This window comes from Marmota flaviventris, chromosome 8 (genome assembly GCF_047511675.1).
Source record: "Marmota flaviventris isolate mMarFla1 chromosome 8, mMarFla1.hap1, whole genome shotgun sequence".
NCBI lineage: Eukaryota > Metazoa > Chordata > Mammalia > Rodentia > Sciuridae > Marmota > Marmota flaviventris.
The window spans coordinates 52419787-52438363 of NC_092505.1; the positions used below are offsets into that span (position 1 = coordinate 52419787).

At 35.4% G+C, this 18577-nt stretch overlaps 1 protein-coding gene across 1 annotated transcript in view; it reads right to left on the reverse strand.

Moving 5' to 3' along the window:
• Pak2 (p21 (RAC1) activated kinase 2) overlaps positions 1-18577 on the reverse strand; it is a 74712-nt gene that overhangs the window by 22397 nt on the left and 33738 nt on the right. The window contains exons 2-6 of the mRNA XM_027935930.2: positions 17764-17971; positions 3472-3572; positions 2958-3105; positions 1267-1298; positions 810-917 (exon numbers count right to left, since the gene is read on the reverse strand). Coding sequence (XP_027791731.1) covers positions 810-917; positions 1267-1298; positions 2958-3105; positions 3472-3572; positions 17764-17950 — 576 coding nt within the window. The 5' untranslated portion in view covers positions 17951-17971. The remainder of the gene's footprint in view (positions 1-809; positions 918-1266; positions 1299-2957; positions 3106-3471; positions 3573-17763; positions 17972-18577) is intronic.

The following is an 18577-nucleotide window of genomic DNA, read 5'->3' on the forward strand; positions in this document are numbered from 1 at the left end:
GCTCATTACTGCTGAAATTCTCCCTCAGCTGGGGAGGAATTTCACTCTCAACTGTCTTTAGAATGCCATCAAGGCTTTGAGAGAAATGTCAAAATGAGAAATAAAGTACATAATCTGGGGAAGAGGAAAGATCTAAGTTTTAGATAGAAGAGTTACCCACATTATGAAACAGAGAAAAAAACAGATAAATGGATGACCTCTCTGGGAAAGAGGGCAAAACATGGAAAGAAAAAACCCAGGGGCTGGGGCTGGGGGGCTCAGTGGTAGAGCACCTGCCTCACATGAGTGAGGTATTGGGTTCGATCATCAGCACCACATAAAAATAAAAAAAATAAATGAAGATATTGTGTTCATTTACAACTAAAAAAATTAAACAATAATTAATTTAAAAACCCAGTGAAGGGGCTGGGGATGTGGCTCAAGCGGTAACGCGCTCGCCTGGCATGCGCAGGGCGCTGGGTTTGATCCTTAGCACCATATAAAAATAAAATAAAAGATGTTGTATCCACCGAAAAACTGAAAAATAAATATTAAAAACATTCTCTCTCTCTAAAAAAAGATAAAACCCAGTGAATTAAATATTCTAATTTTAAAGCAGCCATTAGATTTTTATTTTTCAAAAAAGTAGTTTTTGATGAGTACTCTTTAAGTAAAACTCTTAATTCAATCTTAAATTAATTTTCTCGTACTAAAATATTTTAAACTTGAAGGCTTTTTGAAATAATTACTGAAAGTCAAATGCAAATAGCTGTTTTTAGAAACACATACATACACAGATGCACACACCAGGTCATTAGCCAATCACTCACTGATTTCGTATGATCTGGTCGTGGGGCAATGACAGGAGGCGCGGCCTCTTCATCATCATCATCTTCCTCTGTTACTACTGCTGATGTTTCTGACCCCTTGGTGTTAAGCTGTGTTCATCACAGGAGCAAAGGAAGACAAGCCAGTATAATAAAAAGGTTAAAATGTGACCATCTCTCTTTTTTTAAACATACTTCAAGAAGTTGTTTTCTCAATAGCTAATTTTTAAATTTTTAAACCTTATTGCTTCCAATATAATCAATTAAAGAGTAAAGGTGATTTCATGAAATATGGAAAAATAAGTATATGAAATAAACATATGATAAATATTCTTGAGTACTATTTACAAACATAGTAGTTATTTACCTCTGATGGCTGAATTTATTTTAAAAAGCAAAATAAAAATTTGGTTTTGGTAACCTAAATTAGAATAAGAACAATAAGAAATCATGAACTTACTGCTGGTGTTCCAGAAGGGAAGCCATCCTTCTCTGAATATGAAAAAAGAAAAGTATGTTAGCAATTCAAGAAAGAAAACTTTTATATGACAAAAAGAAAAATAATATAAAAGAGGAGCAAGTGAAATTTCTTAACCTGATTTCATTTTAAGTTGAATTACCTCCTGAGAAAAATGACAATAACAGTAATATAAATAATAATTTTTACAGAACTCAGCTAATAACTCTCAAATCTTAATGAAACCTCAAAAATACTTTTTTAAAACACATGAATTGATACTTAAAATGGGTGAATTTTATTGTAAGAAAATTATACTTTTTAAGTGAAGTTATTAAAATGTAAGGAAAACTATGACTATCAATCTATTTTAAAAATAAAACATTCAGGGGCTGAAGCTGAGGCTATGGCTCGGTGGTAGAGTGTTCGCCTGGTGTGTGTACGTCACTGAGTTCAATTCTCAGCACCGCATAAATAAAACAAAAGGCTATCGACAACTAAAAAAAATAAAATAAAACATTTCTTGTTTAAGATAGTTTCTCCAAAGAATAGCCTACCAAGGAACAAGGGATATAAAACCATCATTCAAACATGGCAACTGCGAAAAGCAGATTTTTTTATATAAGTTTTGTTTCTTTTTAAAAATGCAACTTACTTACTGTTTGACACAAAAATTCTAGAAGTCTGAACTTTTAGTAAGGATATACCAGATTAAAGTAAAACAGATCAAGATTAATATTACTTGCAAAGAAGTCTACTTCTTTTTTGAACATAGCCTTTATCTCTGTGATGATATAAACATATTAAATACAGTTAACTCAAACCACATATGATTTTTACATAATTACATTATTTTTAAAAACTAGATATATGACTTTAGAGACAGAGAAACATATTAAATAAAAATAATATCCTGGGGGGTGTAAATGGCAAAATCTACACGAGAGAAACAGGACAAATGATTTGCATCTTCTAAAGTACAATGCAAGGAAGAGAAAGCAAGAGAACCAGCATGGGGAAGGGGAGTCTAACTAAATCCCAAAAGACATTCTAGGGACCGCTCAACCAACTGCACCATGTGGACTTGATTCTGATGCTGATTTAAACAAACTATTTTTAAAAATCCAGTATATTCCAATTCTTACCCACTGATATTCTAATTCTGAGGTATAAACCTTTTAGTTATAATGTTTATTTTTATGTATTTACATTTTTTATTTATTTCAATTTTTGAGTGGAAAACCATTTTTTACTTCAAGGTCTATGCATTTATATAGCAAAACTTCTTTCCATGCCACTGACAATAAACATATCTCTAGCATAAAGATGTCTATAAATCTACATCTTTTCCTTCTAAACTGAAAATCATTTAAAGCAGTGAGGAGGAAAAAACCCCAAGTACATGTAACAACAAATAACACTATCACATTTAATTATAATGTATAAAAAAATCTGGAAAAAATTTAAAACATCCAGTTCCATTTCTAACAAACTATGACAGTAACGTAATCCTCAGACTCCAGATGATGTTCAAGAGCCACCGGATAGTTAACAAAAAGCAGATTCAATACAGAAGAAAGCAGGGACAAGAAATACAGCTTAGCCTTTTATTTTTCCAGAAATAATCTTTTTATCTAGCAGTGCTTTACAATTTTCCATGTGATTCAGTCTTTTACCACCATCTGATGTCTTACCAGGAGGAGTAAAACTGAGATATTTCTGCTTTACTGTGTTGGAGTCATAGAACTTTAAGACATCTAGCACAGCTTGAGGATTCTTCTTTTGCTCTAGTTTGGTGATATTGGAGGTCTGTAACAATCGAGCCCACTGCTCTGGCATGCCCTAACAAAAAGAGATTCAGAAATGAGTTGTGGTTTGAATTGCTCTAATAAAATTAATTTTCAAAGATAAATATCAAAATACATAAAACAAACCAATACACATACTTTTAGATTTGAGTAAATTCTAACTGGTCTAGTTTTCTAAAGGTCTACTTTTCCTATATTTATTCTGCATAATTATAACTAATAGGCTCAGCTCCCCTAGGGGAAAAAACACACACTACTGCTAACACTTATAAGAAAAAGCAATAATAACTAATAATTAACTTGTGGGCAGAAAAGTTAACTTCGAAGTTAATACCACAGGAAAAAGTTTGAGTGATGTTCTAGTGCTATAATAAACAAAGTCTAACGAGGTAAAACTTACAGTAAATTCTCCAGTAACAGCATCAAAGCCAACATGGATGGTGTGCTCAAAATCAGATGGAGGCGAAATCTCTGGCCGTTCCTTTTCTTTCTTTTTACTTCCTAGAAGGCATTCAGAAAAAAGAAAAAAAGTATTTAAACAAGGTTAATAAAGGCACTTATAATCATATGTTGACATTTTTCCTAAAACAGATTAGGAATAAAGTTATTCAAGGAAAGACAATTTCCTTAAAATACTGTCTGAGCAGAAACCAGTAAATGAGGTAAAGTAACCTATACTGTTGTAAAGATGTGGGGACCTGACAAACAGTTTGGAGACCACTTCTTTATAGCACAAACTTAATCCCTCCTTCTTACTTAACAACTGCTGTATTTTAAAACTAGCCAGTTTTGGAATGATCCTACTCTTGTACTTTATGTAACATTTATACCCCACACCTATCAATTACATTCTCTGTAAATTCAAACACATTAGTTCCCTTTCTCCCTCCCCAAATTCCTCTGCTTGAATCTGCAGCTGATATATGTGTAGGTCTATTTCTGAATGTCCTGCTCTGTTACAATGACCTGCTTATCCACACCTTTATGTCAACACCAGTCTGCCTCAATTTCTGTCATTTTTAATAAGCACTTTACGTACACAGTGTATTCATCATCCTGTCTTTGTTCTCCTCTTTTTCTTCTTCTAATTCAAAACTACTTGGATATTTCAGGTCTGCCTCATTTCCATATGAATTTTAGAATAATCTTGTTAAATTTCTATAAGAAGCCTGCTGGGATTTTGATTGAAACTGTCTGAATCTATAGAACAATTTAGAAAGAATTGATTTCTTAACACTGAGTTTTCTCATCCATGACAACAGCGAATCTCTCCATTAGTCAGGACTTTTTGAATTTCTCTCAGAAATGTTTTACAGCGTCACAGTTTACAGAGTACAGATCTATCACAGCTTTTGTCACATTTCTGCCACGGTACTTCTTACTAAGTTGCCCAAGCTGGCCTCAAACTTTGGGATCCTCCTACCTCAGCCTCCCCAGTAGCTGGGATTATAAGCATGTGAAACTGTACCTAACTATACCTTCACTTTTTAATATCCATAAAATCTGCAGAGATGGGATCTACTTCTTTCATTCTCTCTCAATTTGGTAATTTTTATCTTCTCTCTTCCTCCACCAGTCTGGCTAGAAATGTATTCATTTTATTGGTATTATAAATTAATCAGTTTTTAGTTTCATGATTTTACTACTTTTTCTTTCATTTCACTGATTTCTGCTTTGACTCTTATCATTTCCTTTCTTCTGCTTATTTTGGATTACATTTGCTATTCCCTTCTAGTTTATGAAGATGGCTTAGCTGGCCAGGTGCAGTGGGCTGAGCGCAGCTCGGGAGGCTGAGGCAGGAGGACTGCAAGTTCAAAGCCAGCATCAGCAAAAGAGAGGCACTAAGCAACTCAGTGAGACCCTATCTCTAAATAGGACTGGGGGTATAGGTCAGGGGTCAAGTGCCCCTGAGTTCAATCCCCAGTATCCAAAAAAAAAGATGGCTTAGCTAAAGTCATTGATTTGAAATTTCTTTCTTTTCCAATACTGTAAAACTTCCTCCAAGTGGGCTTTAGAGATCTCTTATTTTAAAATTATTTTCAGTTGTAGATGACACAATATCTTTGTTTTATTCATTTATTTTTAATGTAGTGCTAAGGATGGAACCCAGTGCTTCACACATACTAGGGAAGCACTTTACCACTGAGCCATAACAACAGACCAGCTTTAGATATTTTACAAATATTGATGTTTTTTAATTTTCACTTTCATTCAGTATGTTTTCTAAATATCCTTTCTTTATTTGGAAGTGTTTTATCTACTTTCCAAATATTTTCAGAGGGTTTCCTGTTACTAATTTCTAATTAAATTACATGTGTTCACATAATACACTTTATATTGTTTAAATCCTTCTAAATTTATTGAGAATTTTTTTTAAATTTCCTCAAATATGATTTATCTTGGTGTATGTTCCATGTACACTTAAAAGAATTATGGATTCTAACTGTTACTGCATGGAATGTTCTATAAATATCCATTAGGTCAAGTTCGTTGTTATGTTCAAATATTCTAAATCCTTACCAATTTTCTATCTAGTTATTCTATCAATTACTGAAAGAAGTGTATTAAAATCTCAAGTTATAACTGGATTTGTCAATTTTTTCTTGAAATCCTTTCAATTTTTATGTCATGTTTTTTGAAACTGTTAGCAGTACATGTTTAGCTGCTATTTATCTAAATGATCTATCATGAAATAATTTTCTTAATCTGACAATATTTTTTGAGCTCTAGAATCTAATTTGTCTGATACAGAGTCAGGCCAAGTTTATGATGCTAACATAAGTAGCCCTTATTTTTTTGTGGTACTGGAGATCAAACCCAGGGCTTTGAACATGCTAGGCATTCTACCACTGAGCTATACCCCCAGTTTTAGCATACTTTTTATTTTAACCTATCTTATGGCTGGATGTAAAAAAGCGAATTTCCTGTAGAGAACATGTAGTAGGACTACTTTATCAATCTTTTCTGCCTTCTTTTGGATTAACCAAATTTTTAAAAATTTTTGTCCTTTACTGTTATTTTTTAATATGTGGTGCTGAGAATTGAACTCATTGCCTCACACATGCTAGGCAAGCACTCCTACAGAGCTACCACTCCAGCCCTAACCGAGTATTTTTTTTATCATCTCCTTTCATCACCTTTGTTGTTATTTTAGCTTTTTAAACTACATAATTCAATATAATTATGTAGTTTATAATTCAATGGCTTTAGTACATTTTTTAATTTTGCAACCATCATCACACTCTAACTAGAATATTTACATCATGAGCAGAAGAAATCTTGTACCCATCAGTGATCATTACTCCCCATTCCATCGCCTATGTCACCACAAATCTTAGGGATATCACTAATCTATTTCCTGTCTCCAAAGATTTGCCTATTCTATCTAATCATATAAATGGGATCATATAATACATGGTCTTTTGCAAATAGCTTTTTTTTTACTTAATATTTTTGAAATTCATCCATGTTATAGGATGTATCAGTACTTCATTAAGAATATGATTATTTTTAAAAAATATTTAGTTAAGAGAAAAATATAAGCACCAGGCACAGTGGCGCATGCCTGTAATCCCAGCAGCTCATAATGCTGAAGAAGGAGGATCTCAAGTTCAAAGCCAGCCTCAGCAAAAAAAGCGAGGCATTAAGCAATTCAGTGAGACCCTGTCTCTAAATAAAATGCAAAATAGGGCTGGGATGTGGCTCGGTGGTTAAGTGCCCCTGAGTTCAATCCCCGGGATGAAAACAAACAAACTAACCTATTCCAATGCTTTTCATTTCTTAGTATAGACCCACATTTCACCTGACATCATTTTCCTTCTGTCTGAAGGACCTGGTTAAACATTTTTTGTAATAAAGTACAGTGTGCTGGTGGTAATTTTTTTTTTTTAGTTTTCATAATCCCACTTCCCATTTTTTTTTTTTTTTTCCGATGCTGGGAGACAGAACTCAGGGCCTCACATATGGTAGTCAAGTGCTGTACCACTTACACCACCAGCTTTATTTTTTTTTTAAATGTATATTTTTAGTTGTAGGTGAACACATACCTTTATTTTATTTTTATGTAGTGCTGAGTATCAAACCCAGTGCCTCATGCATGCTAGGCAAGCGCTCTACCTCTGAGCCACAAACCCAGCCCCACCACCAGCTTTCTGCCATTATTTTTAAAGTATTCTTCAAGTATTTCACCCCTCCCTCCAAGACTTCAATTATACATATGTCACTCTTCCAGAGGTTGTCCCACAATGCTGTTTGTTTTGTTTTGCAGGGTTTCTATTGCCCTATCTTCAAATTCACTCATCTTTTCTTCTTTAATGCCTACTCTGCTATAAATCCAATTATTTAATTGCGTTGTTCCTCATCTCAAAGAGATCACCAATTTCCCTCTCCCTGTGCTGCAGTCTAGAAACTCTCCAGGCAGAAAGCTCAATCAATGGTAGGGCTTACCTCATTTGTTTCTTTTTAATCATTTTTCTTAATTGGCTGATGTTCACTGTCTTGAAAACCATTGTTTTGTATATTTTTTCCATTACTTTAATTCTTTTAGGTGGGAGTATAAATCCAGTCCCTGTTGCTCCACCTTGACTAGAAGCACAATATTTCACTGTCCTATCTGTAGTATTATAAAATTTGAGGATGCTGTGATCTTCATTCATTAACTGAGCTGAGTTCACAGTGAGTCACATCCATCTGGAAATAATATTCTTCAGATCTGGGACATTTTTTTTCCATTATTTCTTTGATATTTTCTTCACTCTAATTTGTTTATTATCAGTAATTTGAAACTCTCATCTTTTCCATGCTTTTGCTTTTTTGGTACCCTGTCTCTAAATAAAATGTAAAATAGGGCTGGGGATGTGGCTCTATTGAACCCTGTACCCGACAACCCCATTTTATTTTTTATTTTGAGACAGGGACTCGCTGAGCTGCTGAGGCTGGCTTCAAACTTGTGATCCTCCTGCCTCAGCCTCCTGAGTCACTGGGATTATTACTGGTATGTGCCACCATCATCTGACCCCATTGACATATTTTTGTTTAACTCTTTGGGAACATTTTCTTGATTATCTTCCACTCATCCTCCTGTTGATATCTCTTGTATGTTTTGGTAATCTTTTTAAAAATATTTTTATTTGCAGATGGACACAATGCCTTTATTTTATTTTTTTTAATATTGTTTTTAGTTGCCAATGGACCTTTATTTTATTTATTAATACGTGGTGCTGAGAATCAAACCCAGTGCCTCATACATAGCTAGGCAAGAGCTCTATCACTGAGCTACAACCCTAGCTCCTGTTCTGGTAATCTTATATATTGAATTGCTAATAATTATTTCTCATTATTTTCTAAGTATTCTTGTTTCATGGGTTTAATTTATCTTCTTTGAAGATTATACAGTATATGTGTATGTATAGTCTGAGTTTTGAGATTGGTTTTCTCTCTACATTGTCTGTTTTTCTAAATGCCCTTATAATTTTTTTCTTTCTTCCTTTTATTTTTTGGTAGTACTGGGGATTGAATGCAGACAATCACTACCACTGAGTCACACCGCAGTTCTTTTTTGAGATAGGAGGATCACAAGTTCAAGTTCAGCCTCAGTAACTTTTATCAAGAGCCTGCCTCAGCCTCCTAAGTCTCTGACATTATTGACATGGGTGGCTAAATGCCTTTTAAAAATTTCCCCAATTATTTTGGACTCTTATATATATAAGAGTTTTCCTTAAATGTCTGGTGATCTTTTGCTATCTAATAATATAGAAAAGTATTAAAGAACTAACTGGGAAATAAGCTAGCCTTTTCACTAAATTTAGGATCAGGGTACAGGATACCTAGAGTATATTTTCCCCAAGAATACTGTTTATCTGATGGGAAAAAAAAAATCCCCAAATCTCTGTGAGAACTATGAGTCAAGCTATAAGTATTCTGAAAACAGGGCAGAGAAAGGAGTTTTATATGCTGGCTTTTATTGAATCCATGTTTTTTATTCTAACCTTTAACTTCCTGTGAAAAGAATAGGGCCCTCTCTGGTTTAATTTGTCCTGAACTAAATGCAAATATCCTCCCTCCATCCCCAGGATGGGGCTGTATTTGTATGGCTGGAGAGGTAAAAGAGGAATGAGTCCTGGGGAGTCTTTGACACTTTATATGAAAATTTTCAATTAATTCCCAGTCCTTTCATCCTGGATATCCCCTCCTCCCCTCCCCTTTTCCTACAGTACTGTGTGCCTCTAAATCTTGAGTCTCTGAGGTTTTTAGAGGGAAATTCACTTCCCACAGACATTACCTTCTGCAAATGTTTAGGTGATGTCTCTCTGTTCCATTTAGTCAGGTGTCATTTCTCACCACTCCACTCTCCAAACATATACTGAGAGCTCCTGTATACTACTGTCTCTCTCCTATTCTCATTGTCCTTATAATTATTATTATTTTTAATGTTTCTACTGTCATTTTAGTTGGGCCTTGGGAGGGAAAGTAAGAAGAATAATGTGGTCAATAGCTATGTTTAACCTGAGTATTCTCCCATTATAAAAAAGTTTAAAATGGTGATGTTTGATAGTTCTGCACATACAAAGCTGGAATTGTTACTGCTATTCTTTGTTTACAAAGGTAGTAATGATCTAGCATTAATAGGAAACAGGATACCTTTTGAACATGATGAGACTTGTGTTCAAATGTCTACCTCTTCTCTAGGTTTTCTACGCACATATGTGGCCATGGTAAGAAAGCAGGGCACAATTGTGGAAAGGAACAGAGGGAAACACAACTCAGAAAATTTTGCTGTCTTTAATGAAACATACATCTATCATAACCAACCTCTCATTTTTCTCTAGACCGACTTTGAGTAAACTGAGCTCATACCCTCTACTTCTCTTTATGTCCTATGGCTTCTAACTCAGTATATTGCATTCAGAAATAAGTATTTGTTAACTATAAATTAATAGTTTAATTTGTACACTGTTCTTGTATGGCTGACAGAAAAAACAGAATTTGATGAACCATGGAAACTGGGAAATAAGCTAGCCTTTTCACTAAAGATAGGATCAGGGTACAGGATACCTAGAGTATACTATTTTCCCCAAGAATATTGTTTATCTGATGGGGAAAAAAATCTTCAAATCTCTGTGAGAACTATGAGTCAAGCTATAAGTATTCTGAAAATAGAGTAGTTTTTCTTTTATCTTTTTGTTTGTTTGTTTGTTTGTTTTAACTGTTTGGCATCCCACTTTTGGGAACATTCCTCATGCTTTCCTTGTACATGGCTGGGAAAACGCCATTTTCTTATATAATCCTAACCACAGACAATTGGTCCAAGGCAGGCATCTCATTCAAACCAGGCCAGCCCCAGCTGCTCCTCCTCACTCCCAGTCAACTGCTTAAGGAGTGATATCTGACCTAAGTCAGACTTGGCACCCTGAAAATCAGTCTATCTCCAGTGATTACATTTATAAGAAATAAAGCCCAGTTACTGTTGAGGGCTATATTTCCTTACATACAGAGAAACTCCAGACTGAAATATAAAAGAAACAGGAAACAGGTACACAGAAAGGAGAAAGATAACATACAGAGCAAGAGAATTCCTGGTTCCTGTTGTGTCTAAGGCCCAATAATGTTCTTCAACTTGGGAGTGTTTAGTTTAGAGAAACAAACATATTAAAGAAAGTTTCAGACGTTAGGGATATAGAACGAAAAGTTAAAGCTACAGAAGGACATGAAAATGATTAAGCAGAACTTCAGATATACTTACATGTTAAAATCTGTTCAAAATAAAATGACACAATATACTAAAAAAATCTGTTTAATTCCATTTATTTTTCACAAATACCTCCCATATTTTAGTAGTCCCCGCAGGAAGGGAAAAGGATATCAGAAAAAGCATTAAAACAAAAGTGCTAAACCAAGTCTCAAGCTGAACAATGTGCTGAAAGGACCCAGCTATATAAACTGACCACATAACTCTAGAAGCCAAGAAATAAAAGATAAGTAAAAACAATTTATTTGGACACCTTAGTTTTGGAAGGAAATCTGTTAATGTTTTAAAAAAAAAAAAAAGTATATCAACTTCCCACTTTTGCCTATCAATCATCTACAGTGTGTCTACAGGAATTAGATCACCTGATAGGAAGTAATGGACCACAGAAAGAAGCTTCTCTTAATAAAACTTATTAGTGTCCCAGGAGAAAACGAGATTCTTGGAATCATTTCCCAACTTTACATTAGACAACAAAATGAGCAGCAGGCAGGCAGCAAACTTTAGCCACGAGGTAAAGATCCTGAGACAGTGCTGACAACAGGTACTTCAAGAATTCTAAATAGGCTATTGTCACATCCTTTTAGGGCCTCAGCCTTTCAGGCTACATTTGAGTTACAGTCTAGGGTTAAGAAAATCTAAATCTGTTTAAAAGGAAGACTCTTCTTTTTCTAGTCTAACAACCAGTTGTTACACACACACATCCTTATTATTTTGACTTAGAAAAACTTCAAACTGAAGAAACTAAATTTGTTCCACTATACAGAAAAGCATTCTCTAGGAAACGGGTAGGGAAGTATAGGCTAATTTTATTACTACTAATACCAGCATTCGATTTTTGGACAAGAAAGAATGTTCACCATCTATCATCTCCATAATCAGAAGTGAAGGTGCATGTTGGTTAAATAATTAGAGGTAAAAATTGCTTTAGTTAATAAATATTATGTACTCAACACAAGCTATCTGAATAGAGCTTAGAAAAATACACCAAAACAATGGCTCACTGCTATTTTCCTTATTAAAACTACTAAACTAGCTAAGCCATTTCTCACCTGGACTTAGGCAAAAGCCTTCTAACTAGTTTCCAACTTCAGTCCTAGACCTCCAACAAAACCTATTTTCTACACAACTACCTACCTAAAATAAAAATGTGACCAGGACTTTCCCCTGTTTAAATTCTCTCGTGGTTCCCCAGGAAACAAGATAAAAATCTGAGCTCAAAACTACAGAATACAAGGCATTTTTGTGACCTGGTCTCTGCCTACCTCTCTGTTGTCCATAGTTCCCTCCATACATCACACTGTAATTCTCACCTACCCTCTGTGCTTTCAAGTGACTCTGGACTACACTCAGCTCCATGCTATACTGTGATGCCTCCTGTGGCTGGCTCTTTCCAAGGCATTGAACTCACTTTTTAACTGTTTTCTCACTTATCATCATTTATTCTTCAGCTCTATTTTCATTTCCTTGCTTTCCCAAATACTTCAGATTAGACGAACATTTTCCATTAACCCTGTGTCACTTTAATAGTTTATAATTACATGCTACAGTAGTTTTTGGTTGGTGTCATGAGAGTAAGGATATCTGCTTTGCTTATTACTGTATCTCTGATGATTCACACAGTGCATGTGATACATATTATCAGGAAAGTAAAAAAGATTTCTTCAGTTGGATTGTCACGAAAAGTTATATAAACTTTAAAAAAAAAGCCTCCAGACAATCAATGGGGTAAGGAAACAACCTGCAGATTAGGAGAAAATACTTGCAAACCATTCATCCAACAAAGAATGAATGCCCTGAATGTACAAGGAACAGAAAAAAAAAAAAAAAATCATATGTAAGGAACAGGAAATAAAAATCATAATCTGATTTAAATATGGGTAAAATGATCTCAACAGACATTTCTCAAAAGAATACAAACATATAGCCAACATGCATATGAAAAATTACTCACCATCACAAATCATCAGGGAAATGCAAATCAAAATCACAATCAGATATCATTTCATTCCAATTAAAATGGCTATTAATAAAAAGCCAAAAAATAATAAATGCTGGAGAGGATGTAGAGAAAAGGGAAGTCTTATACATTATACACTGTTAGTGGAAATATAAACTTGTACAGCCATTATAGAGAACAATATAGAGGGGTCTCAAAAAGCTAAAACTGGAACTACCATCTGATCCAGCAATCCCACCACCGGGCATATATATCCAAAGGACATGAAATCGTTATGTCAAAGAGTAATCTACAGTCGCATATTGCAGCTATATTCATAAAGCAAAAGAATGGAAACAACCAAAGTGCCCGTATACATGAATTGATAGAGAAAATGTGGAATATATGCACAATGCAGTATTATTCATCCATAAAAAAGAATGAAGTCGTGTTCCTGTGGCAACAAAGATGGGCCTGAAGGATACTATGAATTAAGCCAGGCACAGGAAGACAAATACTGCATGTTCTAATTCATGTGGGAAAAAAAAAAAAAGTTGATCTCACAGATGTCAAGAGCAGTGGTTACCAAATGCTGGGGAAGATGAGGGGGAGAGAAAAGGTTACATGGAAGTATTAATTATAATTAACTTTGGTACAAAATTACAATTAGGAATAAGTTCTACCATTAGATAGCACAGGAGAGTGACAGTAGTTAATGCTAATTTATTACATATTTAAAATAAAATAGCTTGCATGCACAAAGCCTGGGTTGAGTCCCCAGGATCAAAAAAAAAAAAAAGCTAAAAGGGAGGACTTTACATGTTCCCAACACAAAGAAATCATAAATATTGAAGATGAAGGATATGCCAACTATATTGATTTCATCACTATACAATGAATACATGTACCAAAATACCACACAGTAGCCCATAAATATGTACAATTATATATCAATTTTTTAAAGTTATTTCTGATGTTTTAAATTTTTCCAGTGACACCAATTAAAACCAGTAATCATTGAAGACACCTTAAAGTATTTTTTGTGGAATCATTGTGATTTTTTTAAAATGAAAATGTAATTCTTTCCCTTCTAGACCTCTGTAAAGATGGTATATTGCTACACATTGCAGTACTCCTCTTCTACACCAAATCACTATATGTAAAAGAACACAATATATGAGGAATGTTCAAAGATGAAAAGCAACTAGGAAACAGCGGCTCAAGATGTAGGTAGAACACTAATGCAGAAATGTTGCCGGCGGTTGAAGAAAGAAGCCAAGCAGGTAGGGATGGGGGAACTAGTAATATAGTAGGAACAGCCTAGCATGAATGCACACACACACACACACACACACAGATTCTCCCTCATCTTGATGGTAGCTCCCAGGTAGGAACAATAAGAACAGGAACATGGGTTGGAAAGAAGGGTCAAAAGGAGGCAAAATGATGGTAATGACTGAAGCTGGGAAGGAAGTTCATTATACTATTCTCTTTACTTTGTATGTGGCTAATAACGTCTGTGTTTTTTGTGTTTTGTTTTCCCCAGTGCTAGGGATCAAATCCTGGGCCTCATTCATGCTAGGCAAACATTCTGTCTGAGCTATATCCTCAGCTCAGAAACTTCTATTTAAGATGAAGAAAAAAGACCCGGGGCTAGTTGCAGCTCCTAGGTAATTCTGTGAGAAAGGAAGGGAAAGAGAAGTTTTGGTAATGGAGAGCAAAAAAGGAGGATTCTCAAAATGATCAGAGATGGAAAAAAAAAAATGATCAGAGACGGGTATGTTGTTTTACATTTATGCAAATGCATGTTCGGTTTGTTCATAAACCCTAACCATTATCCAAAGTCAGGTATTAGATTGTTCACATTTTCTATTTTGTTTTGTTTCATTTTATAGTATTCTTTTACCAGCTACAAGGTTGTCCCCAACTATGTACGTGTGTGTGTGTGTGTATGTGTGTGTGTGTGTATCCAGTCCCCAGATTGAACCCAAGGGTATTCTACCACTGAAGCTATATCTCCAATTCCGTTTTAAAATTTCTTTATTTAGAGACAGGGTCTTGATGAGATGCCAAGGCTGGCCTCAGACTTGTAATCCTCCTGTCTCGGCCTTCCAAGTTGCTGGAATTGCAAGCATACACTACTACACCCAACATATATGCACGTACGTGTGCACGGGTGTGTGTATTTCCAACATACTTTCAATCTTGTACCCAACATATTTTTTACCCTATCTTGAACATTCCCTTACTCTGCTTTGGATTCTGGTTCCCCACAGGCAAGTAATTTCAATTCTGCAATTTGTTCTGGTACTAACCACCATAATTTTACTTTTAATTTCCGTAATTTCAAATGCTGTGTTTACACTGACATTTTCAGATTTTCCCACTTTAAACATACTGACCCTCTACTATGGAAGATGAGGATTTGGTGCTAACCCATGCTTTTTCACCTTCTTCCCATGCACAGTTTTTGGTTCACTGCTCTGTCTTCTTCCCCTTTATCCTTTACTTAATCCAGCCTAATTTTTATCTTCAAACATACCACATACACAGCTGATCCCTTGTTACATAAATTTAAAAGCCATACTTGCGCTAGGCTCTTCAGTTTATAGCCTCATGGAAAAAGTTTTTCAGGTGGTAATGGGGATCAAACCCAGGACCTCATGTAGCATTCACTCTACCACTGAACTACATATCCAGTCCCAAATCTTTTTTTTTTTTTTTTTTAAATGGTGCTGGAGATTCACCCCAGAGTCTTGTGCATTTGAGGCAAGCACTGAGCTATATCCCCAGCTCTTGCATAAAATCTTAATAAAAGCAAAATTAGAAATAAGTGATATATGTGACAAAATGAACAAGTTTGCAATTGTCTAATGATTATGTCGTGTTTGTAAATCAAAATTCTCCAAGATTTGATTCTTTATTAATGTTAACTCAAATTTTCATTATTTTAAAATCTCAAATGTGGGGCAGGAGTTGTGGCTCAGTGGTAGGGTGCTTGCCTAGCATGTGCGAGGCACTGGGTTTGATTCTTAGCACCACATATAAATAAATAAAAATAAAGGTCCATTGACAATTAAAAAAAAAAAAAAAAACTCAAATGTGTCTCAAACCAGGCATGGTGGCACATGCCTGTAATCCTAGCAGCTCAGAAGCCTGAGGTAGGAGGATCTTGAGTTTAGTTTAGCTAGGCCCTAAGCAACTTAGCAAGACCCTGTCTTTAAATAAAATATAAAAGACTTAGAGGTGTGGTTTAGTGGGTAAGCACCTCTGGATTCAGCCTTGGTACAAAAAAAAAGTGTATTATTATTTTATACAAAGCATCATTCTTCCAATTGGGTTTACCTCTCCATGTAGACTTAGGACCTGTATCTTTATCTTTGCTAATATCGACTATCATCTATCAGAGCCAAATTAGCATGCTCAATGTGTTTAAATAAATAATTCCCCTACCCTTATTTGAAAAAGCTCTGAAAACCAAGTTTCTTCCTTGACTTCTCATATAAATATATACAATTTTTCATATATAGAGATATGTATATCTATCTATCTATCCATATATATATATATATGGGATTATTTACAGCCTTTGTCCCACAATGTGTGACAAGGTCAATGGTTCTTAACTGGGAGTGCTTTTGTCCCTCAGGGAATATTTGGCAATGTCTAGAGACATTTTTGGTTGTCACAAATGGGAGAGGGTTGCTGAAATCTAGTGGGTAAAAACCAGGAATGTTGCTAAACATCCAATAATGCATGGGAACAGACTGCTACAACCACACCTTATTTGGCACCAAAATATCAGTAGTGCTGAGGCTGAGAACCCCTGGACTAGACATGTTTTACTGAAGACACACTGCTAATCACTAAGGCTACCTCAGATCCTTCTGAGGAACTACTCAAAAATCAGAAAAACTCTTTATTCCAAAACACAGCTGACTCCAGGAAATCAGAAAGGGGATTACGGTCCCTATGTTACCATTCTGTTAATAGTAGGTTTCTGGGCTGGGGGACATAGCTTGGTAGATTGCTTGCCTGGTATGTGTGAGACCTTGGGTTTAATCCTCAGCACAGGGTGTGTGTGTATGTGTGTGTGTATGTATGTGTGTTTGCATGTGGAAAGTCAGGTTTCCTCAAAATATCACTGCTATGGATAGATATGGTTTGTCCCTCAAAGGTTCATGTTTAAAGGACTGGTCCCCAGTTATAGCATTGAAAGGTGTCTGGATCTTTAAGAGGCGGGGCCTAGTGGGAAGCAACTGGATCCTACCATCTCAGAATACATTAATGCCTGTCTCAAGAAGTGCATTGGTTCCTGAGGGAGAAGGTGGTAAATAATAAAAAAACAAGTCTAGCTCCTCCCCACTCTCTTACATTCTGGCCCACACACGTCCCCTTCTGCAAGCAACTGGTTCCCATTTTGTTTCTCTGTCATGTTGTCAAGATGTCAAGGGCCCTAACCTGACATAAGGGCCACATTCTTTGGACTTTTCAGCCACCAGAATTATTAAGCCAAATGAATCTCTTTTCTTATAAAGTACCCAGACATAGATATTTTGTTAAAGCAACACAAAGACAATCACAAATCCCCACTAATGTGAGAAAGCCTTTAACTATAGCCCAAAGTCTCAGAAAATGGAAATGAGTATAGAAATTCATGGGCTGTAATAAGTAGGATGAAAACAACTTTATAATTTTATAATTTTCTATTACAGTTTCAAATAAACTAGTTTTCTTGTTTATTTTGTTTTATAGACAGGGTGCCACCATATTGTCCAGGCCTGCAATGAACAGGGCTCAAGCAATCCTCCTGCCTTGGTTCCCCAAGGAGCTATGGCTGCAGGCACAAATCACCATGGCCACCTAAAGTAGTGTTTTCATTAGTGCCTATATATCAGCACCAACTGTTTTCTTGGATCTGTTCGTTGTTCATACAGTAAAGGACCAACACAGGTAACATCAAATAATAAACTAATGCTGAGACTCTTAAAACCACAACAGCTATTTACCTTTTTCTGTGCTTGAGAATATAGAGATGATTTTATTCCTGGGCTTTTTTTCCTCTGGAACAGAAGGTAAAGGTTTCAAACTATGATTGGCTGACAAAGGATCTTTGCCTCCAGTGCTAAAAATGGTACTGCTCATTCGCACAGGAGGTGCTGGAGGCTTGTCTTCCAGTTCTCCGTTGTCAGACATGATTCAGAATTATGAAATGGCCTGAAACAGATAAGCAAACCCCCCAAAAAACAATTAATAAACAACATTAAAAAAAGCAGTATGCACAAGCAGAAGACAGTAGTAACTAATTCCCACACACTCCAAATTAGAAAATGTTATCCATTTAAAGTGACATCTGTGAAATTTGGGGGGTGGGGGAGAATCAATAAATCATGAGGGAGACATTTAAGAGTAAAATTGATCAAATTATGTTCTTACATATGCCCAAGTATGCCACAATGAAACACACCATCCTGTATAATTAATATGTACTAATTTTTTTTTAGAGAGAGAGAGAGAATTTTTTAATATTTATTTTTTAGTTTTTGGTGGACATAACATCTTTATTTTATTTTTATGTGGTGCTGAGGATCGAACCCAGTGTCCCGCACATGCCAGGCGAGCACGCTACCTGCTTGAGCCACATCCCCAGCCCATGTACTAATTTTTTAAGAGACAAAAATCAGTAACATATATAACATTGTGATTCTTACAAAGGTAATCTCCCCTAACAAAATTAGCAAATGTTTAGTTTTAAAATGTTACTAAATATTTAAAAAGCCAAGTGGAAATCATGATAACACTAACATATCAAAAGCAATGCCT